This window comes from Podarcis liolepis (genome assembly GCF_965112155.1).
Source record: "Podarcis liolepis genome assembly, chromosome: 10".
NCBI lineage: Eukaryota > Metazoa > Chordata > Lepidosauria > Squamata > Lacertidae > Podarcis > Podarcis liolepis.
Genome location: NC_139562.1, coordinates 29,655,435 through 29,680,916, shown reverse-complemented (window position 1 = coordinate 29,680,916; position 25,482 = coordinate 29,655,435). Strand labels below are relative to the sequence as shown.

At 46.0% G+C, this 25,482-nt stretch overlaps 1 protein-coding gene across 4 annotated transcripts; it reads left to right on the top strand.

Annotated features, from left to right (window-relative positions):
* The first annotated feature begins 20 nt into the window (after window positions 1-20).
* PLA2G6 (phospholipase A2 group VI) lies at window positions 21-24,122 on the top strand. Of its 4 annotated transcripts, none has more exons than XM_083462301.1 (17): window positions 21-314; window positions 4,450-4,695; window positions 5,802-6,017; window positions 7,167-7,350; window positions 8,598-8,785; window positions 9,783-9,879; window positions 11,970-12,152; window positions 13,389-13,497; window positions 13,964-14,101; window positions 14,873-14,963; window positions 15,352-15,515; window positions 16,570-16,720; window positions 17,790-17,926; window positions 19,181-19,335; window positions 19,651-19,818; window positions 20,557-20,630; window positions 22,651-24,122. In XM_083462301.1, exons 2-17 carry the CDS (start codon window positions 4,487-4,489, stop codon window positions 22,793-22,795), a joined length of 2,409 nt encoding a protein of 802 aa, XP_083318427.1. In that variant the 5' UTR covers window positions 21-314; window positions 4,450-4,486; the 3' UTR covers window positions 22,796-24,122. The 4 variants fall into 4 exon arrangements, 3 of the variants coding, with proteins under 3 accessions (XP_083318427.1, XP_083318429.1, XP_083318428.1); XR_014516380.1 differs by having other exon boundaries at window positions 45-314; window positions 20,557-20,923; window positions 21,228-24,122; XM_083462302.1 differs by having other exon boundaries at window positions 53-286.
* Window positions 24,123-25,482: the final 1,360 nt, after the last annotated feature.

Genomic DNA, 25,482 nt, shown 5'->3' with positions numbered 1-25,482 from the left:
AAGGGCAACAGCGAAAGCGTGCGCCACTCTTTGCCCCTTCACAAAGATGGCGGCGGCGTCCCAGCCGCGCCATCAGATGCCCGAGGCAAAGATGGCCGCTCCGCCTCCTTAACGTCGAGAAGGCAATGGCCGCACGCACGCAACTGCGCCGCCTTCGGATCCTTTGGCTAGCCAAGCAATGAGGTGATCGCTAAGCGGCGGGGAGGAGTCGTTCCGACGGATTGTGGTTGGCAGAGCGTTGATCACGTGAGACTGTCGGAATTTGTTCGCGGAAGTAGTAGTTGGGGTGAGTACAGTAGGGGCTAATTGAAGAGGTGAGTGAGTACAAGTCTTAGAGGACAGGGGAAGGGTAGATCTGTGTTTTTTAGTCCTTAAAATGTGGGTCTCAGTGGCTTAATAAAGGCTCTTGGGTCTAAGATAAGCAAGGGTGGGCGGGAAGCTTCCCTTTCTGCTTTATTTTCTGCTGCGATCGCCCAGTGCACTTCTTTTCCATATCCCACCTTTAAACCAGAACCCCAGAAACTAGGTGCAAAAGACATAAGTTTTACAATTCGCCTCTGACCACATTCTGAGTCCGGGAATTTGCTTCCAGTGCCAGAACTGAACTGAGCTCACAGTCGTTTCACACAAAAGCCCACTCATGATTATAACTCTCATCATTTCAGCAGCCCAGTTTAGGTAGAAAAAGTCGTTGCTGCTGTTAAACAATCGAGCAGCCATTCAACAGGTGAGGTTTTCCTGGCCTTCATAAACAGTTGTATCTTAGTGGAAATCTGCATGCCCAGCAGCTGCTAAAGGCAAAGGAACCCTGCCAGAAAAATAAGGTGATATCCCCATGTGCTGTGCGTAATTGAGTGGAAGATGTAAGGCTTAAAGCCTCCCATATTTTTGAAGTATTAAAAGAGTTGTGATCAGATAGCTACTTGATGTGACCAAAAAGCTTGAACTTGTAACCAACCTTTTTATCTGTTAGTTGAACTTCACATTCATTTTAGGAATATGCACACTTTCTTCATCAGGCAGAACCTATGCAATGCTGCATTTCATCTTGGAATATCATGCAAGAGATGTCATGTACAGTTTCTTTAAAAAGTTAAGTACAGGAAATGTGTGATAGTACAGCTCTGATGGGTTTCAAAAGGTAATGTTCTACTTCTGCTGGAAAATTGGTTGCACAGTGGAAGACAGATTCACATATGCAAGAGTTGGAAACTATGTTAAGATCTCCAGACTTTGAGCACAGTGTAAGGTCCACAGGAAAATGTGATTTTGGGGGCTCTGAATTGCCATAGTGAAAACATGAACATGGTTCAGTACTGTAAAGAAAAGTGTAAGAGTCGAGCAAATGGAAATGTTAGAGACATTAAAACGGCACCTTTTCTGAAAGTCAGTGGAAGGAAGTAACAAAACGGAAGTTACTTTAAAATTCCAAAGTTTGCCAATTTTTGTTCTTTGTTGGTTTTTAATATGATTGAATTGGCTTTCTATTCCTTTCCTCCTTCTATATGTATTTATATTGTGAATATAAGTACATTATATTGCTTCTCTTGCTTGCCTTTTCTATCTCCTGGAAGTGAAACCATGAAAAAGGAAAGACTGAATGCAAAAATGTTAGACAGCTTATTTTAGTTATCAGTTTGACAGCCCACCTCTCACCCCTCTCCGTCAATGTTAAGGGGCAAGTTTTGCTATCTTCCCTACTTTGTAGGAATACAACAGCTGTTTGTGTACATGCCAGTTTAAACATACTATCTGCTTTGGGTGAACCCTAGCTATTTTAAATAAAGACCTCATATCTCAATAGCTCTAACCTTTCATCTTCAGTTCTGTTTCTTGGTCACTCTTGGCCACTCTAGCATGCAATGGTGTGGGACAAAATCTTAATGAGCATAAACTTACTTGCCATTTTCCTTTATACACTTTATACACTCAAAAGTGAATTGGAGAAAGTACAAACCAAGCATACAAAAATGAACAGCAGTAACACTGCTTAGACTTAATAATCAAGCAATATATAAATGCCTTAAATAAATAAAATAATAACATTACAAAAATACAATTGAAAATTACCCAGAAGCTGCATAAAATAAATGACATTTTATCTGCACATTGGAGAAATGTTTTTAATACAAAATAGATCTTCAGTTGTTAGTGGAAAGAATATAAATGTGTCTCCTTACAGATCATCCTGGGTGGGGTGTTAATAAAGTAGGCTCCAGTATGTTGAAGATATATTATGAATGTGTTGCCTTTCCCTTACACCAGGAATTTATGAAACCTGTGGCCCTCTAGATATAGTTGAACTCTAAATCCCATGAGCCCCAGCCAGCAGTGCCAATGGCCAGAGGTGATTGGAGTTGTAGTTCAACAATATCAGGAGGGCCACAGGTTCTGCATCCCAGCAGATATTCCTCTGTCATGTGATGAGAGAAAATGCCAGTTGTTGAGCTACACAGAATTTCAATTGTGCTTAGCACAGTCAGCAAGATACACTACACACAAACTAGTTTTATAAGGGAGGTATAGGAACTAGCTGGAGGATTTCTTCTTGGTGGACTACTAATTGAGCTATAATGATTCTAGACTTGTAGCTAGGATTTCCAAATTGCAAGCCAAGTACTATTGTACTAAATCAGGAACGGAGTACTTGTGGCCCTTAAGGTTTAACCTGCTGAATTTCTGCTTGCCACACAGTTTTTGAAAGACGAGCGCCCTGCTTAGTGCCAACCCTAAACCGTACAAATAATTCTAGTTTCATGATCTAGACTTTTATGTTACAGTAGGTCTTTCATTCAAGATTCAGTTAAAAAGCAACCAGTGTTTTTAAACAGCATTTTTTGGGTGGTTTTTAAATTATACCTCTTAATATTTAGAGCAGTGTTATTAGCATAGGTCAAACAGACAGCCATTCTCTCTTCATTTTTAGGGTTTGTATCTTTCCAATATACCCATTTAAGTTTTCACACCAACAGCAACAGCCCAAGAATGCACCTATTTTCCCTCATGGGAAAGCAATTAATCACCCCTCCATCCCATTGCTGCTACATTAGCTTAACAGTCCCTCCTGTATTTCTCTAAAAACAAAACAAAAGCACACCAAGAAACTGTGTAACAACAATGGACTACATGCCATGGCAACATTGTTGTACACTACTTTCTCTCAGCCCGTCAGTATTAGCACAGCAACACTGGGATACTTTGTAGGCCCTATATAATCAATGCTTTCTCAGTCACACAGAGACGCCCACCCACCCACTGGCAATATGAAAATACTAATTATGGATTTTATTTGCATTTTTTGGAAATGTTTACATACAGAAGAAACAAGAATTTTAAATGCATGAAACTGAACCTGAGTTAGAAAGGGCACAAACTCCTTGTCTTTGCTGCTGCTTAGTCACAGCTGTGCTAAAACTCTGGATTTTTTTTTTCACTGGGCAACAATCACTTCCCTACCAGGAAAGATGTAAAAACAGTTTCAGAATAAGTCAAGAAATCCCCTCAGAACTAACAAGGCAGCTCTTCTCTAGTGTCTAAATTTAGAATAAAACTTGTCTGTGACCCAGACATCAAGTCCTCTTACTCCACTGTATTGAGAAGGGATCTACTGGGTCCTGTTGAAGCTGTTTTGGGGTCTTCTCCTTGGGTTTCTATGAGTAACCCCATCAAGAGTGAGCAGTCTCCCATCTATCCGGTCTAGGGAACTACCCACTAACAGTGCCTCAGACTTATATGGATTGAGCTTCAGTTTCTTGGCTCTCATCCAGTTTATTACCGAGGCAAGACAGTGGTCCAACACATTCACTGCCACATGGCAGTGTCATCAACATATTGCTGACAGTGTAATCGAAAGCTCTGGATGACCCCCACTCAGCGGTTTCATGTAGATGTTAAACAGCATGGGGGATAAAATCGAACCCTGAGGAACCCCACATTGAAGGCTCCACAATGCTGAAGAGCACTCCCCAAACGACTATCCAAGTAGGACCAGAACCACCACAAAGCAGGGCCACTCACCCCTAACTCAGACAGCTGGTCAATAGTATCAAGACCACTGAGAGATTAAGGAGACATAACAAGGATACATTTCTCCTGACAGAGGTGCTCCTAATCTAGTTAGGAGATTCATTTGCTACATCTTATATTTAATGGGATGAATTATATTTTTTAATTTAGGGGTGGGAATGTTATCAGGCAATGGAATAGATTTGCAGCTCTTTCTAATTTATTATTTTAATCACGTATTTTTGCTGTTTTTTAAAGAATAAAAACGTTTTATCATACTTGGCTATCTATAGATCTGTAGATATCTTTATTTTAAAAGGTAGCGTAGAAGTCTACTCAATATTAAGAACGTTTTTTAATCACCAGGAACATGATTATGCTGAGAAGAAGATTCATTCAGTGGATGATGGCATTATCTGAATTCGAACTTTGATCTTTCCACAGCCTTGAACGAAGATAGCTTGCACTACTTTTTAAAGACATGCAGTTCTTTGGTCGGCTTATGAACACTTTAAACAATGTCACCGGCTTGTTTTCAAACCCTTTCCGGATCAAGGAGGTATCCCTGGCGGACTATTCATCTCTGAAACGTGTGAAGTCTGAAGATAGGATAGTTCTGTATGAAAAAAGTTCATCTCACTCTTGGGAGTGCCTTCTTCTTAACCCCAATAATGAAAAAGTTGCTTTCCGGTGAGTGGCAGGGAGACCTTGTTTATTTTAGCTTCAATCTGTTCCTTAGACCTTAAGAAACTCTGATACAAAACCTCTTCCTAGTAGGAGAGGGTGAAATTGAGGGTGGATTGGGAAGAAAGGGGATCAAGGGGACTATGCAGGAATGAGGGAACATTGCTATAATAGCATAGGTTTTCATGGTTACTGTCCACCAGACACTTGAGAGAGCCAGTGTGGTGTAGTAGTTAAGAGCGGTAGACTCGTAATCTGGGGAACCGGGTTCGCGTCTCCGCTCCTCCACATGCAGCTGCTGGGTGACCTTGGGCCAGTCACACTTCTTTGAAGTCTCTCAGCCTCACTCACCTCACAGAGTGTTTGTTGTGGGCGAGGAAGGGAAAGGAGAATGTTAGCCGCTTTGAGACTCCTTTGGGTAGTGATAAAGTGGGATATCAAATCCAAACTCCTCCTCTTCTTCTTGAAGGGTTATAGGTTCGACAGGTGGGGTGGAGGACAGTGATGGCTGGTGACTTTTGGGGCTGGTAGGGTGGAAGGCAGGGAGACCAGAGCCAACGACAGGCAGAGGCAAGTTATTTCAGTTTGGTCGCCATCCTCCTCCCTGCTGAGCTCTGCAAGGGCAACACCAAGACTAGGGAGGAGAAAGCTGGCATAGAGACCCACCCCCTAGAGTTGTTGCAAGTAGGAAGGCAAGCAGGCTGGCTGAATTGGAAGGGACCACGAGGCTCATCTAGTCCAATCTCCTGCAATGCAGGAATCTTTCACCTAATGTGGGGCTCGGACCCATGATCCTGAGATTAAGAGGCTTCTTCTCTACCGACCGAACTATCCCTCAGGTGTGCTTTGGTTCATCTCTTTAAACCTTCTGGAGAGGGTATAAAATTGTCCTGTTCCAATAGGACTTTGGACTGCTAAGTTTGAGTGAAGTCAAATATTTTGCAGCAGCAGCAAAACATTAATAGTTCTTCCTGATTGACTGGGGTTGTGGGTGTTTATGGTCTGGCATATTCTTTTATTAGATTTTTCTTAATTGTTTTAATCTTTGTTGTGAGTCCCATCACAAGCTGGAGAAGCAGGCTCTAATCGTTCTAAATAAATTCCTTTTGTAGGCTCTTCCAGGTAGACCACGAAGGATTTGCCCTTGAGCACTACGAGCTGTACGCAAAGAAGTTGCGCCCCTTCTATGAGAGTTCCCACAATCCTTTGCAGCTGGAGGTTTTGCAGCAACTGACGGACTGTTTCCGCAGCCACCCTAGCTGGTCGCTGGCTCATGTAGCGGTAGAGGTTGGGCTCCTGGAGAGCTTCCGTCACAATCACATCCTGAGGTATGAGAGCTTGGGCTCCTTCTAATGGGGAATGACTTATATTGCAAACTTAGTTTAGGGCATTTCAAATGGGAGTCTTAAAGCCTTTTGCAAATCTCCCTTCCTCTCCTTTTAAGCCCCCAAACTCGGAGACTTAAAAGGGAACCATGGGGAAACTTGGAAAAACTTACTATTGTTTTAAGGGTTAACAAAACTGTTTTGTTTGGAGGGTGGGGTTGTTTCAAATTGTTATTAAATGTCAATTTGTATTTTTGTATTTTTTGGCTGCAGTATTGTTTCCCAACGTGGGGTACACACCCCACAGGGGGGCAATTTTATTTTAAGGGGGGCAATTTGAGAATGAGTTATTAACAGTTAATGGCCTTTTAGGCTTCCTCCATGTGAATAAATAAGAATTATATGTCACGGGGGAGGAGGGCACCAGGATTTTACAGATGCTTAGGTGGGGCATGGCCAAAAAAAGGTTGGGAACCACTGGTTTAGGGGCTTTTGTTGGGGAGTGTATTGTTTATTAGTGTGTATACATTAGTATTGCTAATTGTTTGTTTTTATTATGTGCTTTGTGTTTTGATTAAACTTATTGTGTGTTTTATGCTTCATATATGGTACTTTTGTGTTGTCAACCACCCTGAGACCTATGGATATAGGTGGTATACAAATTTAAACAACAACAAGCTCTATAGCTTTCCTCCTGCTCCTCTTTTAAGTTTCTGAGATTGAGCACTTAAAAGGGGAGCTGGGATAGACTTGCAAAGTGGACAGTTGGACAGGTGGGTGTCCCTGCTCAATTGTTAAACTTGGCCCTTGAGGCAGAACCTGGTAAGGATCAGGCCTGTGGATCCCAAAAAGTCCCTGCTCTAATGATTGATTTCAGTGGCTCTGGCTAGTCCTACTGGAATTGAACAGGACAGGGGTGGCAGTTCTTCCAGTCACTGATCTTACCCTGTATCCTAGATGTTAATCTTTCCTAGAGCACTGAATGCGTGCTATATTGGAAGCGCAGCAGCAGTAGAATTTGGTTTGCTGTTCCACAAAGTAACGTTAATGAGCTTTTCAAAGCAAACTGTTTTGGGTGGGAGTATGCGGTTCCGGCTGGTTTTGCACTTGAGCCTGGTGGTGTGCCCAGAATGCCTCCATCTTGCATTGCAGCTGCATAAACAGCAACAGCGGTGACAATGAATGCACCCCGGTGCACTTGGCCTGCCAAAAGGGAGACATGGAGTGCCTGCGGGAGCTGGTGGAGCAGTGCCATGCCCGTCTCGATGTCACGGACAAAAATGGAGATACCGTCTTCCACTACTCTGTCCGAGGGAACAACCCTGACATCATAGAGGTGAGGATGTTAACAGAGAAAGGTAGGTTTCCTGGTAGAAAGAAGAAAATGAAGGGAAAGGTGCAGAAGCAGAGGAAATAGGAACTTTCCATGTCTGGAGAGAGACTGTTCCCTATGAGTTTATGGGACTTTGCTTGCAGAGCCAGTGTTGTTCAGTGTTTAGAGTGTTAGACTAGGACCTGAGAGACTGGGGTTTGAATCCCCACTTAGCCATGAAGCTCACTGCGTGACCTTGGACCAGTCACTCCCTCTCAGCCTAACCTACCTCCCAGGGTTGTGGGGAGGATTAAAGGAGAAAGAGTAGAGCCATATATGTCACCTTGAGCTCCTTAGGTGAAAAAAGGTGGGATATAAATGCAGTAAGTAAGTGGTTCCTAACCAGTGGTCTGTGGACCCAGAGGGTCCATGTAAGCCACCTGGGGGTCCATATCCATCAACTGTCTGGAACTTCCTGTTTTGGGGGGCTGTACTCTCATGGGAGAACGCTGCGTCCAAAATCGTGTGAGAGCACGGCGCCCCAAAGCACACACTTTTGGGTGCTTTGCTCTCGTGTGGGTCACATGACTTGTGCAGGAGCGTGGCCAGGAAGACGTCTGGCCTGGTTTTGCTCTGGAGGGTGTGGCGACACCATTCACATAACAAAAAAATTACAGTGGTACCTTGGGTTAAGTACTTAATTCGTTCTGGAGGTCTGTTCTTAACCTGAAACTGTTCTTAACCTGAAGCAGCACTTTAGCTAATGGGGCCTCCTCCTGCTGCTGTGCCGCTGGAGTACGATTTCTGTTCTCATCCTGAAGCAAAGTTCTTAACCTGAAGCACTATTTCTGGGTTAGCGGAGTCTGTAACCTGAAGCGTATGTTACCTGAAGCGTATGTAACCTGAGGTGCCACTGTACTGACGAGATATCAGCTTTTTCAAAATAGGGGGTCCATGGCTTGGCTGTTGAAAAGTGGGGTCCATAGTACTTAGCTAATTGGGAACCACTGTGATAAATAAATGAAATGAAAAGAATGTTGCTTCCATGGCTAAGGGCAAAACTATGCTTGAGATTCCCAATCCCTTGCTTGCCCCATAGTTCTGGTGTCTGTGTTTGTGTGTAGATGCGCTTGAGGGAAGGGTTAGACAGTGGCCCTTGCCCATTCACCAGTTTTCTTCTATACACAATTTCTGGTCTGGTATTCCTGCTGAGTCATCTTATCCATCCTCCAGAGTCTCCAAACTTGAGTGACATTGTTCAATTGTTGCAGCTCATGGGCAAGAAGTCAACTGCCGCTTTGGACCATGTGAATGATGAAGGAAAGAGCCCTTTGCACCTGGCCTGCCAACTGGGCAAAGAAGGTGCTGTTCATGCCCTTTTGAATGTCAATGCTAAGTGCAGCAACATGGGAGCACTCGGCTACCCCATCCACATTGCTATGAAACACTCCCAGAAAAGGTGTGTTTGCTTTTTTCATTTGGATAAGAGTGCTAGGAAATAATTTTTGCTAATAACTATATTTTTGCATTAACTATATTTTTATTTCCCCAAGCCCACTTCCTCCCAAAGGAGCCCAAGGTGGTGAGCAAGGAAACAAGGCCAACATCTGAAACACATTTAAACAGAAACCACCTTTTCTCATAACGAATATGTTTCGGAGTTGCCTGAAGAAATGGCAACGTTCACGCTACACATTTAAAGTACTGTGGGGCCACTTTAAACAGTCATGGCTTCCCCCAAAGAATTCTGGGAGCTGTAGTTTGTGAAGGGTACTGAGAGATGTTAGGAGACAGCTGCCCCACCCCGATTTAACAGTACAATATTAAAAGGATACATGATTGAACCATAAAGGTAAAGGTAAATGGACCCCTGCCCATTAGGTCCAGTCGTGGCCTACTCTGGGCTTGCGGCGCTCATCTTGCTTTATTGGCCGAGGGAGCTGGCATACAGCTTCCAGGTCATGTGGCCAGCATGACTAAGCTGCTTCTGGCAAACCAGAGCAGCACACGGAAACGCCGTTTACCTTCCCGCTGGAACCTTACCTTACCTATTTATCTACTTGCACTTTGACATGCTTTCGAACTGTTAGGTTGGCAGGAGCTGGGACAGAGCAACGGGAGCTCACCACATTGTGGGGATTCGAACCGCCAACCTTCTGATTGGCAAGTCCTAGGCTCTGTAGTTTAACCCACAGCGCCACCTGCATCCCCTGATTGAACCATGGAGTGGGCTTAAACCTGGACCGGTTTTCCTTGGAGCCATTGTTGGCACACCTGCCACTTCCAAGGCCCAAGGCACCATGCTTCACTCTTCTTTTGCATGTGTACACCTGCAGGCTGCTTAATGGAGCCTTGGAAGTGTCCCCTACCTACTGAATATTCAGGGATCCATGCAGCTAGCGGGCAGGTGTTTGTCGTATCCCTTCATTCTTTTCCTCCTTGTTCTTCTCTTCCAGATGTGCTCAGGCCCTTCTTGATAAGGAGATCAGCCAGATTCAGCTGCTAGACCCACGCTATGGAGCGACGCCACTCCACTGGGCCAGAAATGCTGATGTAAGCGGGTAGTCTGCTAGCTGGCTAGACATCTTTGCTTTAAAGAGTCTTGCTCTCCTGGTCATGCCTCCACAAAGAGCTCCTTTCCATTCCCCATGACCTTCTGATCTGTGTGTAGGCTTGCTGGCTCCTGGGTCTTTAATACCTGCATGACACTAAGATGCTTGGGGAGGGGATGGTGGCATGTCTTTTCTTGCCAGAATATGTCAGAAATGGGATAAGCTTGTACCTGCCGACTTCTTCCTGATGCTAAAAGCAGCCTTCCCCATCTTGACCTTGTTGGGCTACAACTTCCATCTGCCACTGCCAGCATGGGTTGATGGGAGTCGTAGTCAAAATAATCTGGAGAGCATCCGTTCCATATGGACCTGTTTATCCTCTTCCTGACCTCTCCAGCTGGAGTCCTCCTCCAATGGCGACTGTGGAGAGTAATAGGGGTTCTGTTGCAGCAGACATTATGTGGAATTGCCTCCCAAGGGATTCTAACCCTTTTTTCATTTTTAGAAGGACAATAAAGATATTAATCAACATGGCATTTAGAGGTAGTTAGGGAACTTGGGTGGCATTTTTATTAACTGGTTGCTCTTGCTGCCAGTATTTTCATTATTTTGACGGCCTTGTTTGAGTTGGTTTTTAGAGTTCCATTTGTAAACTGATTTTTGCTCGATTGTTTGACACTCCCCATCTGACTCCCAGTCTCAGGTGATTTACAGTTTTATTTATGTATTCATTAAAATTCTGTATTTCCCTTCATCCGAGGACCAGAGGGTGGTTTACAATATAAAAATGCAAAAATACGCAAAATAATAACAAACAAAAAAGCAGTAACCCCCCAGTTTATAAGGTCATAGATTGGTTTGAGAACAGCAACCTTAAAATAAAACATGCAAGAATCACAAATATAACACAGAACCAGCTTCCTCAGAGTCCAATGCCAGCTGAAAAAAATTACTTTCATTGTTTTATGGGACAGGAGAAGAGAAGCAAGGGAGCAAGGATGCTCAAAGTGGATATCACAGGCCGTAGGACTGAAATGTTTCCAAGTATTTAACTTATTTTTTCCCTCACATAAACGTAACAGTTAGAGTAAATATTTTGGTGGGCCTGAAATCTAAAATATTTATCTCCATACAAGCACTGTAGTGCTTTTATCAGCACAGAGAGAAGTCATCTGATTTCTTTAGCCTTGTGGAGCTTTGGGTATCCAAAATATTAAGTTCTCTACAGGGCTGTACTGTGGGAGTTTGCAAACATAAACAGCCTCACAGTTGTACAAAATAGATTTCTAAGAGATACCCATGGCTGCAAACCCGCCCCCCAATAATACAGGCTGACATAGACAGAAGTTAGGACCTTTTACCATTTCCTGCAAAATTAAAATACTGGATACATTAAATTATACATAAGCTTCCCAGACCCCACTATAAGGAAGCTGGATCTGATCTCCTGAAGGACTTTTGTATTAGAAGCCCTTATACAAGGCTGCAGTATCCTATGTTACACAAGAGGCAGAGCAAAAGCAAAACAGAATGTGATGAAGCAGAAAGGCACGTGCCAAAGGGGGCAGTTAAGCGGAAAAACTGTATATTGTTATGGTAACTGAGACATTTACTGTGAATTGGGTGTCCCTCTTTCTGTTGTGTTTGTTGAGTTTGTTGCTCAGAGGGAAGCAGATGGAACCAGCCTTATAAGCGAGCACAATGTGTGAAATCTGTACAATGTCTTTATTGGTGAGATAATGTGTGAGTTGAGGCAGGAGCCTTAAACTTATAATTTTTGCGCTTCTATGAGCATGGGTTCATCTTTCAGAGCAATAATTCTTCTCTTTGGCCTTAAATCTAGGGTTTTCAAAATCCTAGCTATCTTCCTTTTTAAATATTTGTTTATTGTTTCAAAAAGAACATAATCAAAAAAAGCACAGCCCTATTCAAATACATGCAGCGATTTCTCATTTGCATAAAAGTATCTTCCCATATGCCCCAGGTACCTTGTTCGTTTTATCGTTGAAATAAATCCGACCTCAACGGTCCTGGTGAAGAAGCTCTTGTGATCCAAAGTGTGGCTTTGTGCCTTTCCACCTTGTCTCCTAGATGACCCGGCTCCTCATTGACTACGGCTGCGAAGTGAACGCCCTCAGCAAGACAGGGGAGTCGGCCCTGCACATCGCTGCCCGGCGGGGGCGCTTTGATTGCACCATGGTGCTGCTGACCAATGGAGCCATGGCAAATGTGAAAGGAGCAGATGGCAACACCCCACTGCACCTGGCCATGAAGGTGGGCTTCTCATCTGCTGGATGCTTGCTTTTCCAGAACTGAAGGGTGGGGCAGGGGCTGAGAGGAGAAAGGAGAAAAGTGCATAACATCTGCAGAGAACACCCCCCTTTTTTGTATTCTTCTGTTGTAATAATAATAATAATAATAATAATAATAATAATAATAATAATTTATACCCTGTCCGCCCCAGCCAAAGCTGGGCTCAGGGCGGCTAACAAGCAATAATAAAAACAAGCTGAATGAATACAACTTAAAAACAAGATTAAAATACAACATTAAAATATTGAAATATTAAAATGCAGCCTCATCACAGGAGGAGAAAGGAAAAAGGAAAAAGAAAGAGGGGGAGAGAATCAAATTGGCTCCAAGCCAAAGGCCAGGCGGAACAACTCTGTCTTACAGGCCCTGCAGAAAGAAATCAGATCCTGCAGGGCCCTGGTCTCATGAGGCAGAGCGTTCCACCAGGCCGGAGCCAGAGTTGAAAAGGCCCTGGCTCTGGCTGAAGCCAATCTAACTTCCTTAGGGCCCGGGACCACTAGGGTGTTGCTATTTATGGACCTTGAGGCTCTCCGTGGGGCATACCGGGAGAGGCGGTCCCATAACAATCTGTTCTGGTTCAATATGTAGACATAGCCCAGGGGTGGGCCACCTTTTCAGCCAGGTGGGCCGGATCCTAATCTCCAAAAGCCCCATGGACCAAGTTTGGTGGGTGGGGCACGGCAGCCAAGCAGTCTGTCACCTGGCATCAATATGACATGAGGTGACAGCAGCGCATCTGAAGGATGTTTCCAGGTGGGTTCAGTGGAAGCTGCTTGCAAATGCACTTCAAAGTGAAGGCCACACCTTTCCCTGCCTCCCACTAGGCATCACATACACAGCATCAAGGGCAGGGCAGGTGGGTGTAGTTTGGTGGAAATGACATCCCAGGCCAAATTAGAACCCTTGTGTACCTAATGAGGCCCATGAGCCAAAGTTTTCTCATCCCTCAATCCTAGCGCCTCAATCTTCCTTTCCTGAATATTTTTGTCTGTCTCTCCGCACGCAACCCGTCTAGTTAAAGTGATCCTCCTGCATGAAGAGACTCACAGAAAGCTAGCTATTTGGGTAGGATATATTGGCAGCTCACAGTGTGTTTGCCAAGATGGCCGCCGGGTCGGCATTCCAGCTCAGGAAGCTGAGGCTGGAGGGAGCTCCTGGCATGACCTTTCCCTTTACAAGCTCTTTTCCTCCCCGCAGCAAGACCACCTAGAAATGATCAAGGCCCTTATTGTGTTTGGAGCAGATGTGGATGTCCCAAATGACTTGGGGGAGACACCCGGGTTGTTGGCGGCCAGGATTAGCAAAGGTGAGAGAGGGGACCTGTGGGGAGGGAAAGGGAAGTGTGGGAGGTGGGTGGAAGACAATCGTCCGGCACTTCCACTGCCACAGTTACAGGTGTAAAGGAGAAGTAGAGCTGTGTGTCATCAGGATATGGCTGGCAACATACCCCATAATTCTAGATTTGGAGAATCCCATTTGTGACCTTGTGGCCTCTTGCACAGATTTGTTCTGCCCAGTGGAGGGACGGTGAGAATCTCAGGCCTAAGGAGCACAGACAAGGCCCCAGCTGTGGCGTAGGATTCTGAGGACCAGGCCACAATCTCAGCCAAACCACACCCCCATCCCCCTTTGAGGCAACCACCTCCAGCCCTGTGTTTTTTTCAAACCAGGTACATGGGATTAGTCTGACTCACAGCAGGCAGCGGTGACCATTTCCTTTATATTAATGGATTTTCCTCTCTAATGCATGTGACGCTCTCACCATATCAAAGGTGCCAATCGGAAGGTGCTCTTAGACCTGCTGAAAATTGTAGGGATTGACCGCTTCCACCCACCTGGCATATCAGTACCAACTACTTCCACTTCCCAGGAAGGACTACCGCCCCCGAGGAGCACTAACCAAAACCTAGGTAACAGGCTAGCTAGCCCTGTGCTTCTCTCTGTGTCTCTGCTTCACTATCACTGTTTTAGGACCACTTTTTCTTCCACTCTGGGAAGGCATTTACATGTCGGAATAAACGTGAAACTTGAGCGCGTGATCGTCTCAGTTGAGGGTTGAACCAAGGTTTCCTGTTGCAGTGCGACTGTGCTGGGGAAACCATGGCCAGTTGCTAATGGCACAGTGCTGGGATTCTTCCTTAAGCTCTATTGCAGGGACAGAGAAGTTGTGGCTTTTCAGATGGTGTTGGCTTCCAGCTCCCCATCAGCTCTTGTTAGCATAGCCAGGGATGATGGGAGTTAGCTTTGCCATCCCTGTTCTGTGACCACAAACGTCTTGACAGTATCAAGTCATTTTCCTCTCTTTCTCCTTCCTCTTCTTTTTCTGCTTTGCTATGCCAATATGCTAATATTCCAGAAAGGACCAAATGATGATGTAGCTCCTGGTAAGTGTTTTAGGGGAAGCAGGAAGGGTTGCCATGTTCAATAGAAGACAGGGCTCCTGTGCCTTTTGATAGGGATGTTTTTTATGATATAATGGTCATGGCAATGGACTGTGTGCTTGCTACGTATCTTCCTTGGATACAGCAATTAAAGGTATGAGAGCCTTGTCTTCTATTGCATAGGGCCATTGGGGTGAGGGAGAACTCAGTTCCTAGACTCTCAGGTTCCTAGTCTGCTGCACCTGCTTCTAAACATCCTGCTGAACAGAATATTTGCCTTTCTTTTCCTTGCCTCCCTAGAATTCCAGGACGTCATCCATGTCTCTACAGCACTTGGTACCTTGCTGAAAAAACAAGATGCGGTCGATCTTGCCACCGAGAGGAAAAAAAGGTAAGTGGGTGTCGTTAGTAAGATGGACTTCATTTAGTCTGCAATGCTCTGTCCTGATGTGAAAACTGATAAGACTCAAGAGAGAGGAGACCTCGGCCCTGTATGCATATAATCACAGTAAACCACAGTTAATGGTGTACGTTGAGTGTGCTGATTCAGGAGAAACAAACTAGGATACCTGGCTTAGTGTCATATCCCCACACCTGATCCTCAGCACACCTTTCAAGAACTACAGTTCTTCCTCATCTAGGGCAGGGAAGATATTTTGATGCTTAGTATGTTGCTCCATGAGGCATCTGAATCTTAGGAGTGAATATGACCTTGGGGACATTGAACTCCTCCTCTTCTCTCTTCTCTCTTCCCTCTCCTCTCCTCTCCCTTTCTCTAGTCAAGACCGCCTTTTGAGTCTGGATGGTGGGGGTGTCCGGGGCCTGGTGCTCATCCAGTTCCTCATCGCTATAGAAAGAGCTTCAGGGCGTCCCATCCGGGATCTGTTTGACTGGGTCGCTGGGACAAGCACAGGGGGAATCCTGGCAGTGTCTGTTATACTAGGTAAGGAAAGAGCGCTTGTGTGGGTCCACAGGTGGAGGAGGAAATCTCCCTACCTGGTGGGGGAAGAGTTCTGGAGTGAAAGAGAAAGGATGAGTGTTGGATATCTTCCTGGCCTAAAAGACTGTTCCTGCCATCTGTGAGAGAAGTGGCCCTGCTTACTGCGGCTTTCCCCAGGCTGGGAGATGCTATTGGACTCCCAACTCCCATCAGCCCCTGCATGGCCAAATGCTAAGAATTATGAGTCAAGCAACATCTGGAGGGTGCCAGGTTGGAAAAGACCTGATGGATAATTCAAGAAGCAAGGGGTTTGCTTTTGACGAGAGATGGTTGGAAGTGGGCTTCGCATTTCTCTCCAAGCTGCCACATGGCAAAGCGGACTGTGTGTACTCTGATCCTAATCTACCCAAATGTTTGCTTTAGTCTGGTTTTACAATGCTTGGATCTTTGCAGACTTTGCAAATAGGGGAGGCACATAACCCATATCCTGTTCTTTGGTGATTCTGCCCCTTTCTCTTCCATGTCTTCTCCACTAACCTTTATTCCACTTTTTCTATCATCCTTATGGCTGCTTTTGTATATTGCAGCAAAACATGGGCCTTCGTGTTTCCGCAAAAAGCTATTTTCTGGGTTTCCAAGCACTCCAAATGCCCTCCGAACATTACGGAGGAGGAAACAGCACCGGGGCCATCTTACCCATAGGCACTATGGGTGTGGGGCACCTGGGCACCGGGCTTTCAGAGGCACCAGGCTGAGATTCCGGGGCTCGAGAGTTGAGTCTGGGGAAGAGAGCCGCGACGGGCTCTTCTGCTGTGGGTGGCTATGTGCTGCGAGTTCGGGGGCGACTGAGCCAGCGAGATGCTGAGGCGGCCGGCCAGCTCTGCCCTCCTGTGCGCCTGGGACTGGGCAACCTGGGGGGGGGGGTGTTTGCCGGTCGGATCTTTGCACCCTGGCGCCGCATATGCTTAAGACAGCCCTGAACAGCACGTGTGTGTGTTTGCACACACGCACACACACACAGGCCTTGGGGTAACACTAATGCCCTTCTGCCTCTCAGGGAAGCCGATGGAATACATGCGCTGCTTGTACTTCCGCATGAAGGACGAGGTGTTTCGAGGGTCGCGGCCCTATGAGTCAGAGCCCCTTGAGGAATTCCTGAAGAAGGAGTTTGGAGAGCATACCAAAATGACGGATGTCAAGCAACCCAAGTAAGTAAAACAGCGGTGACTGGTGCCCTTTGCAACTAGTATGGAGGAAGGCGGGGGAGGGGGAGGGGACTGTGGGCAGAGCTGGACCCATTGATAGGCGGTTCCAAACCAGTGACAGGCCACGCTGACTAATTCTAGTATTGTCCCCGACCCCCCCTCCCTTCTACAGGGATGAAACTAAGAAGGAATCCAACATCCAGGGTGAGTTTTAAGTCAGAAGGCAGGCAGGTGGGGGCTGACTAAGGCCAGACTGAGGTTAGGAGGGCAGTGCCCCATTTGCCCTAATGGACTAGACCTCCACTGAGCCAAAACCAGAGGGATGCTGTCTTTGCCCTTTATCATGATGGCTTCCTGATCTCCTGTCCCTGGAGGAGGGAGATCATATCTATGATTTATCTGTTTGAGGCAGGACCGGAAAGCACATAACATGGTTTTTAATATTTAAAATATTATTATATTTTTATATATGCTGGAAGCCACTTAGAGTGGCTGGGGCAACCCAGTCAGATGGATGGGGTACAAATAATAAAGTTGTTGTTACTCTGCTGAATCTAAGCAGGTTTGGGTCACCTCAGTGCCAAGGTGGGAGGATTGCCTGGGGGTGCTGCCTTAAAATCCCATGGAAGAGAGGGGGGATATAAAAATAATATGTGAAGTTGCCATGTGCTGAGTGTCTAGCCCAGTATTGGCCAGTCTACTGTGGTTGGTAGTTGGGCCCAAAGTCACAAGAAGCACAATGATGGAAGAGCCTTGGAGGTTAATGAGCCCAATCCCCTGTTCAGGCTGCCGCTACAGCATCACTGACACAGAAGACCAGCTATCTCCAGTGGAGCCTTCACTACCTTCCAAGGAGATGGTTCCATGTCAAACAACTCTTACCATTGTAAATCTCCTCCTTGCATTCAGCTGGACATTTGCTTCCCTGGTTCTAAGTTCTGTTCTCTGGAGCAACAGATATCCTGAGATACTTTTACTGGAGATGCCAGGAAATGAACCTGGTATCTTCTGTAGCCTCTTCCCCTTACAACCAAGCTGAAATCTTGTCTTCATTCCTCAAAATCCCTTACAGACTCATGTTGACAGCGACGCTATGCGACCGACAGCCTGCTGAGCTCCACCTGTTCCGGAATTACAACCCTCCAGAAGGAAGAGGCAAATCCCGTTACATGTCGTCGGGTTTGTTTCAAGCGTTGACCAGGCCGGAAGGTAAAAGACTCGCTTGCACAGCACTCTTGTGGAGTCAAGTTGCTTGTTGAAGAAAAGCAAGCTCCTACTCAAGGATTCTTCCTCCCCCTTCCTCGTTTTTTGTGTGTGCATCTCCAATCAATACTGATCATACATGTTATGATGATCTCCATATAGCATGGACCACGTCTTGGGTGAAGTTGGAACAGATCAGTCTCCCTAGCTTGTGTACTTGAACCAAAATAAACCCTGTGCAATTGTGAATGCAACAGTGTACATATTCCTCTCTTCTCAGAGGTTATTTCTGTTCCAAAAAAATAGCTTATGGAGCAGGTAACAGTGGCCAGCAGTACTTGGTACCACAGTAGAAGCATACCATGCAGTGCGGGATAAGTGACCCATCCTCTGCTATTCTTTCTCCAACGGTTTAGGTGCAGTCTCAGAAATAGGATTGTGTTCCCTCATTTGTCTGGGCTAAAAATCTACCGATGGATTTATCTTGTATTTTTGGAATCCAGCTGTGCTCGTTCCAACCAACATATTCCCTGCCTTCATTTCACTTTGTGCAGGAAAGGTATTTGTGATGTTGGCTGGCACAGTCAGTCCACTCCTACTTTTCATGTTGTAAATGTGTGCAATCACAGTCGTTCATCCTTTTCTCCACTCTGTCCATGAGCTTTTGCCCGCTGTGTTATAGCATCAGAGTTTGTCTCTTACGCCACTTCTGGCCAGTCTGTTTCATTCTTCTGATTGTTTCCTGGTCCTTATTTGCTGTTGCCGCCTTTAAAAGGTTTCCTAGGTTGTCAGTGTGAAAGTTCTCTGAACCCTTGGTGTTTGCTTAGTCATTTGTATGTGATCCACTGTTTGTCACATGGGCATTGGAGAACCCACAGCTAATAGGGGTCTTTTGGCCTCAGCTCTCCCGTCTTTCATATGGGGATAATAATGCAGATGTGTTTTAGAGATTATTCTTGTTATGTGGATTATTGAGAGAATGTATGCACATTAAGCTTTTTGAATCTCTAAAGCAGGGATGGGGAACCTGTGAGCCTCTAGATACTGTTGGACTAACATCAGGCCCAACAATCATGGCCAGTGGTCAGGGATGATGGGACCTGTAGTCTTGCAACATCTAGAGGGGCACAGACTCCCTCCCTGCCCTGCAGTACTATGTGCATTCTTAGTAGCAGCAGATCTTGTCCTAGCAATCAGCTGGATGCACATAGTTTAGCCTGTGGAGGGAAAGACACATCTTTCTTTGTTTCCCCCTCACAGATCAGCTGATGTGGCAGGCTGCTCGTTCCAGCGGAGCTGCCCCAACGTATTTTCGGCCCTTTGGACGCTTTCTGGATGGAGGTCTGCTGGCCAACAACCCCACCATGGATGCCATGGCTGAGATCAACGAGTGCAACAAAATCTTAATCCAGAATGTAAGCTTAAGTGGCACTCCTCATTGCACTTAAAATTCTGGGGGTTGTGGCTCCTACAGAAGAAGCATTTCCTCCGTTGCTAAAAGCACCCAGAGCAGGATGCAGCATAATCATAGTCAATACAAAGTACAGGTGGGGCAACCAGTTTTGAGCAGCAAATAACACAATGCAGTAAACAAAAACCCTACAACAGCACCAAGTGTAAAATACATTGCACACTAAAACTAGGTGTTAATGCTTTAAAAGATGACAAAATACAGCTTTAGAATAGGTTCAGCTTTGCTAACCAATGTTCTTTGCCTCCCATTCTTCCAGGGTGAGGGTCACAAGGTGAAAAAGCTGGGAGTGGTGGTCTCTCTCGGGACTGGGAAGGCCCCACAGGTCCCTGTGAGCTCAGTGGATGTCTTCCGCCCCTCAAACCCTTGGGAGCTGGCCAAGACTGTCTATGGGGCTAAAGAACTGGGCAAGCTGGTGGTGGACTGCGTGAGTATTAGATGTGGATGGATCAGTGGAATGGAACAACCAGGTGTTAGCAGAGAACGTCTTCATTTGGTGGGGATGGGAAGGTAGCAATATATTTACCAGCTCAGACTCCCAATACAGGTGAAGGAATTGCCTTATAGGGTTTCAGATGGAGACATTCACAACCCTGCTTAGAGATGATGGGGACTGGACTGCAAATCAGACATCCTACCACTGATCTCTGGCCCTTTTCCAGATCCTATTATAAGGGTCTCATTGCTAAGGAAAGTCAATTCATTGATTTGGAGGAGCCCTCCCCACCCCAATATTTTCAACAAAATTTTCTGGGGAAGTGTCAAAGCAACATCTGGAGGGTGTCATGCTGGCTACCCCTGCTTTAATGTGACATGCAAGCACAACCACTGTAGACTCACAAGGACAAATTTGGCTGAAGTGAATGGACTCTGAGGTTTTCCTTCGTGACCCGATTTGCAAGTCGCTGCCACAATACAGACGTTATAATATTATGAATATTATGAAGGCTCTGAAAAAAAAATCTGTTTCTACTTAGGGAAAACAGTGCATTTTCTTGTATTCTGCAGCTAAGCTAGAAGCATTGTGTTTAGGAGAAACTTTCCCCTCCAAGCCATATTTGTGCAATGCCTGCTTGTTTTGTCTTAGCCTTCTTTTACCTTGTAGTCCTGGGTATTTGAGTCATAGGATGGGTCACTTCCTAATTGTGTTGATGTCTCTTTGCAGTGCACTGATCCAGATGGGCCATGTGTGAACCGTGCAAGAGCCTGGTGTGAGATGATAGATGCCCATTATGTCAGGTATAGGACTTGTCTACCTTGATGTTCTGTGCAGGTTGGAAAGAGCATGGCTGGAACCCTTGAATCTCCGGTTCTCAGAGACTCTGCATGGTGTGTGTGTGTGTGTGTGTGTGTGTGTGTGTGGTTTGCACACAGAAAGTCCCAGGTTCAATCCCTGGCATCTCCAGTTAAGGGCTGAGAGAGACCCCTCCCCTTCCCAAACCCTGTAGAGCCACTGCTGGTCATTGTAGACCACATTTAGCTAGGTGGATCAAAGGTTTGACTCAATGTAAAGCAGCATCTTCTGTTATACAGTGGTACCTCGCAAGACGAATGCCTCGCAAGACGAAAAACGCGCAAGACGAAAGAGTTTTCCGTTTTTTGAGTTGTTCCGCAAGACGAATTTCCCTATGGGCTTGCTTCGCAAGACGAAACGTCTTGCGAGTTCTTGCGAGTTTGTTTCCTTTTTCTTAAAGCCGCTAAGCCGCTAAGCCATTAATAGCCACTAAGCTGCTAAGCCGCTAATAGCCGTGCTTCGCAAGACGAAAAAAACACAAGACGAAGAGACTCGCGGAATGGATTAATTTCGTCTTGCGAGGCACCACTGTACTAAACCAGGAGATGGTTAGGATTGTGCCTCTGCTAATTATATAAGCTAACAGCAGAACCTTATTCAGTGGCGGACTTTGGGCCCTCAAATTTCAGTGGCACCCTATGGCATGTTAACCCCCTTCCCCGCCTCTCGCACTTTGTTCTACAGCATTGTTTTGGTGCCCCCTGCAGTGCAACCACACCAGGCACCCTATCCTAGAACCATCTCTGCTTTACTGCAGCTGTGGGTTACATTTTGCCTTTCCAGAGCAGCAGTCAGCTGAGGCACTGATTTTATGCAGTCCAAGCAAGCAAGCAAGCAAGCAAGCAAGCAAGCAAGCAAGCAAGCAAGCAAGCAAGCAGACTTCTGGCAAGGATAATCTGTCCCTGCCTTGATAGCCCTCTGAGAGCAGTTGCCCAGTTCATGTAATATTCTTGTGTAGGGTATAACTGTGTTGACAGTGGAGCAGGGCTGCACTTTCAGCCCCCCTCCCACTATCTGGTCTGTTTCCTGTAACAGCCACACATTGCACACTGGTCTCTGCAGCAAAATTCTTAACACAGAAGCCCCTGCTTATATGTAGGGGGTTTGTGCAGTTGGGACACCTGCGCAACACAGGCGAGTCCTTTCCTCACAGCACTTTTGTGAGGCAGGTTTAGGCCGAGTGAAAGTGCTCTGGGTTGCATTATATGGAGGTGCAGTCAAGGAGTGAACTTGGAAGCAGGCAGAAAGACTTTGGGGCAGAAGCAGAGTGAGGGCCTCCCGAGTGCAACCGTGCTTTTGAAGTAATGTGCATTACCATCTGAAGAACAGCAAGGAGAAGGAATGTAAAACCATTAAGGCCAGAGTTTAAAATTACCTAACCATGCCAGAGACAGGTGGTCGGTGTTAACTGAGAAGATAAGTCTGGAGAGAAGGGGGAGGGTTTGGGTGAGTCAAGAGCTTAGACCTTAACTGTGGGGAGTGGCTCAGGCTGAAGAACTGGGGCAGGCTTGACGCATTTACGGGGAAAGCTAAAACCCCACTGGCCCCTTCCATCACCTGATGAAGCTACTAAGTCAGCCTGGGCATGTCAAGTAGGAGACTGCGCTACCTCTTCATGGCCAGCTGTATCAGTTGCACCTGAGAGCAAAAGAAAGGAAACTGAAAGCACTGATGTGACTGCATCTGGCAAAATACCATGGAGTTAAAGGTATCCAAAGAGTTTGCCTGCCAGAGCCCCTGATAGAGATTGTCATTGCCTTGCACCCGTTGCACTTTGGGGATCTCTAACTGCATCTCTACTGCACCATAGCACTCTCTTGAGCATTGGGTTTTCTGTCTTGTTTTCCATTGCCTCTGCCTTCTATCTCGGAGACTTGCCTTTTCATCTCCAGTTGCCAGGCATAGGCCAAACTCTTGCTCTCGTTCCCATCTTGCAACACCCTAACTCATTCTTGGCTCCTGCAGGTTCAACCCTCCTTTGGAGCTGGATGTGATGCTGGATGAGGTGAGCGATGTGATCCTGGTGAACCTTCTCTGGGAAACTCAGATGTACATTTTCAAAAACTGGGCAGAATTTCAACAGCTGGTAGATATGCTGCTGGTTCCGTGATGCTTTGCAGCTCTGCCATGCCTCCCTGCTGCAGCGACCCTGGATTCTCAGCAAGGAGTGGTAGATTCCGCTGGCCTGTGGCCCCTTCTATTCATGGCCAGAAACCGACTGGAAGAATTGGAGGGCTGCACCCACCGAAACGTCTTTCAGCATACCCAGTTCAAGTACTTGCTGTGGCTGCTCTTTCCGGCATGCCTGATTCCAGTACACCAGCTGGATGGAATCTAACTGACCAGAGTTGGACTATCTCTGCTACTTCTGGGCATATTGGGCCAGATGCATTGTCTGACATTCTGGGTTTGACTAACATGCCTTTCTGTCCAAAATTATACATGAGCAGTTAAAACAAAATGAATTGCTTGTTTCTCTCCCCCATGCCCTTTCCTAGTTGTTTTTTGCTTCCTTCTTCCTGGTTCCTCCTCGCTTGATCTGAGTGGCCAAGAGGCGAGAGGAGGAAAGATCGGCTGGGTTTGACAAATTATTTCAGACAGTATTTGCCCACCAGCAGAGGTGTGGAAGGCTTCTTCTCCCCGCTTATGAAGAACTTCCTTAACCAGAATAAACAGTGTAGAGGGGATCTAAAATTAAACCGAGTTAACGAGGAGACCTTTAGTTATCAGATCCAATGATCAGGCACACATTCCAGTGTCTGTTTTTTCCTGTTCTCCCATAGATTTGTTTCCTTACTAGATTCATCCCCCCCCATCAGTGCTGCTGCCTCCCCCCCCCCCCAGAAAGTGCTGCTAACAATAACCTATTGGCTCAGTTTGCATGTCACAATAAACCATGGTTAATGGTTTGCCTTCCACTTTGCTCTTCCCTTCTAGCCACTGGGAGCAGCAAACCACAGTCCTTGGCTTAGCAGTGCATCCAAACCTGGGATGATTTGTTTGTATTGCTCAAGCAATTTGTGATTGGTAAATGCAGAGCAAAGCTTGGCTTGACATCCTACTCTGTTTGGAGTGAAATGAACCACGGTCCCTGAGCCCAGGGATCGTGGTTTGTTGCTCCCACTGGCTAGAGGGGAAGAACAAAGTGCAAGGAACCTTCTGCGCTCTAGGGATAAGCTGTTACATATGGCTTCCCATAATGTGCAAACACTGCCACTACTCTTGCATTTTGACTAGTTTAATAGTCTGCACTAGAACTACAGAAAAAATGTCCCGGAGAATGTGAAAACTTGTTTCTCCCCTCCCTCTGCCCCATTTTTTGTAAATCACTCTTAGTTTGTATAAATATAACTCTGAGCTGTAGTGATGTTAATAGACCCTGATGTCTTCATGAAACTGACACAGTGTTAAATAAAAGGAAATGTGTGATGTGAAAACTGACTTGCGCTTGAACTTAATACAGCTTGAAGGGCTGTAGCTTGGCAGAGGGTTTGCTTTGGATGCTGAAGTTCCAGGTTCAATTCCCAGCATCTCTAGGTGCGACTGGGAGAGACCTCTTGCCTGAAATCCCAGAGAGCTGCTGCCAGACAGTGTAGACAGTACTGAGCCAGATGGGCCAATGGTCTGACTTGTATAATGCAGCTTCCTCTGTTTCTGTGTTCCAAGTCTGAGACTCTCTTCTCTGGAAAGGAGCAAGCAGTTGTCATGGACGGTGCAAGCTCCTTTATGAAAGACCACAAGAACGGCATTGCCGGTTCAGTCCCATGCTCCAACTGAAGTCCGCACCCAAAACCGTAATTGAGACAGTTGCCCCTTCTGTGCTCTCAGTAGCTGGCAGCACCCACAGCTTTCTCTCTCTCTCTTTCTTTTCTTAATGCAAAATAGAATTAGGGTCCTTGTACAGAAGATCACTTTATATGTAACTGTCCAATAGCAAGCCTGCAGCTCGCCAGTTTATAGCGACCGCCTATAGACTGTTTGGGTGAACGGCATGCGAGTATTCAGGAGGAAATGGGCTAAGGTGATGGAGCTGCCGGTGGGAGGTGCATCTAAATGACTTGGCATGGAGGACTGAGATGAAAGCAAAATCTGATCTTGAATCTGATCTAGGTCAGCTTTTTCCAAAGCTGGAGTCATATTTTCATATGGAGATTTCAGCAATGTGATTCTGCCATTTGCTGTTGACACTCAGAATCACTTCCAGTGTTTGACTCCTTGGATTAAATGCAAGATCCAGTATATGCATACATGATCCTTAAGCAAATCTGTTTATACAAACCACCACCACTTGCTTTAGAGCAGGAGTGGGGAACTAGAAACACTTCAGATGTTGCTGGACTACAATGCCCATCATTCCTGCTCACTGGCCACACTGGCTAAGGCTGATGGGAATCCAATGGCAGTGGGCTACAGATTTTCCCCATCCCTCCTTTAGACTGCAGTGACCAAGGGCTGGGATGTAATGATTCTGAGGTCCAACACAAGCTTGTACGCACTTAAGCTCATTGGCTCATATTTGACTTCACTTTGGTGTTTTTCTTCCATGCTAGCACCCTTGGCTCTCCCCCCTTGTGTTACGTGCCTTGTGATGACGAATGTTATGTGTGAATTTGGCCATCATGGATATTGTGGCAGCACCTTCACCAGGGGCTGCTAACATAGGAATTGCTAGCGGACATACCTGTTCCTAGCTTGGATAACTTGTGCATGTTAACATTGAGTTTCAGCATTAGAACTCCATTAAAAAGTGGAGAAATGTGGCAAGGCAACAAAATCTCACCACTTTTGAAGTTAGCA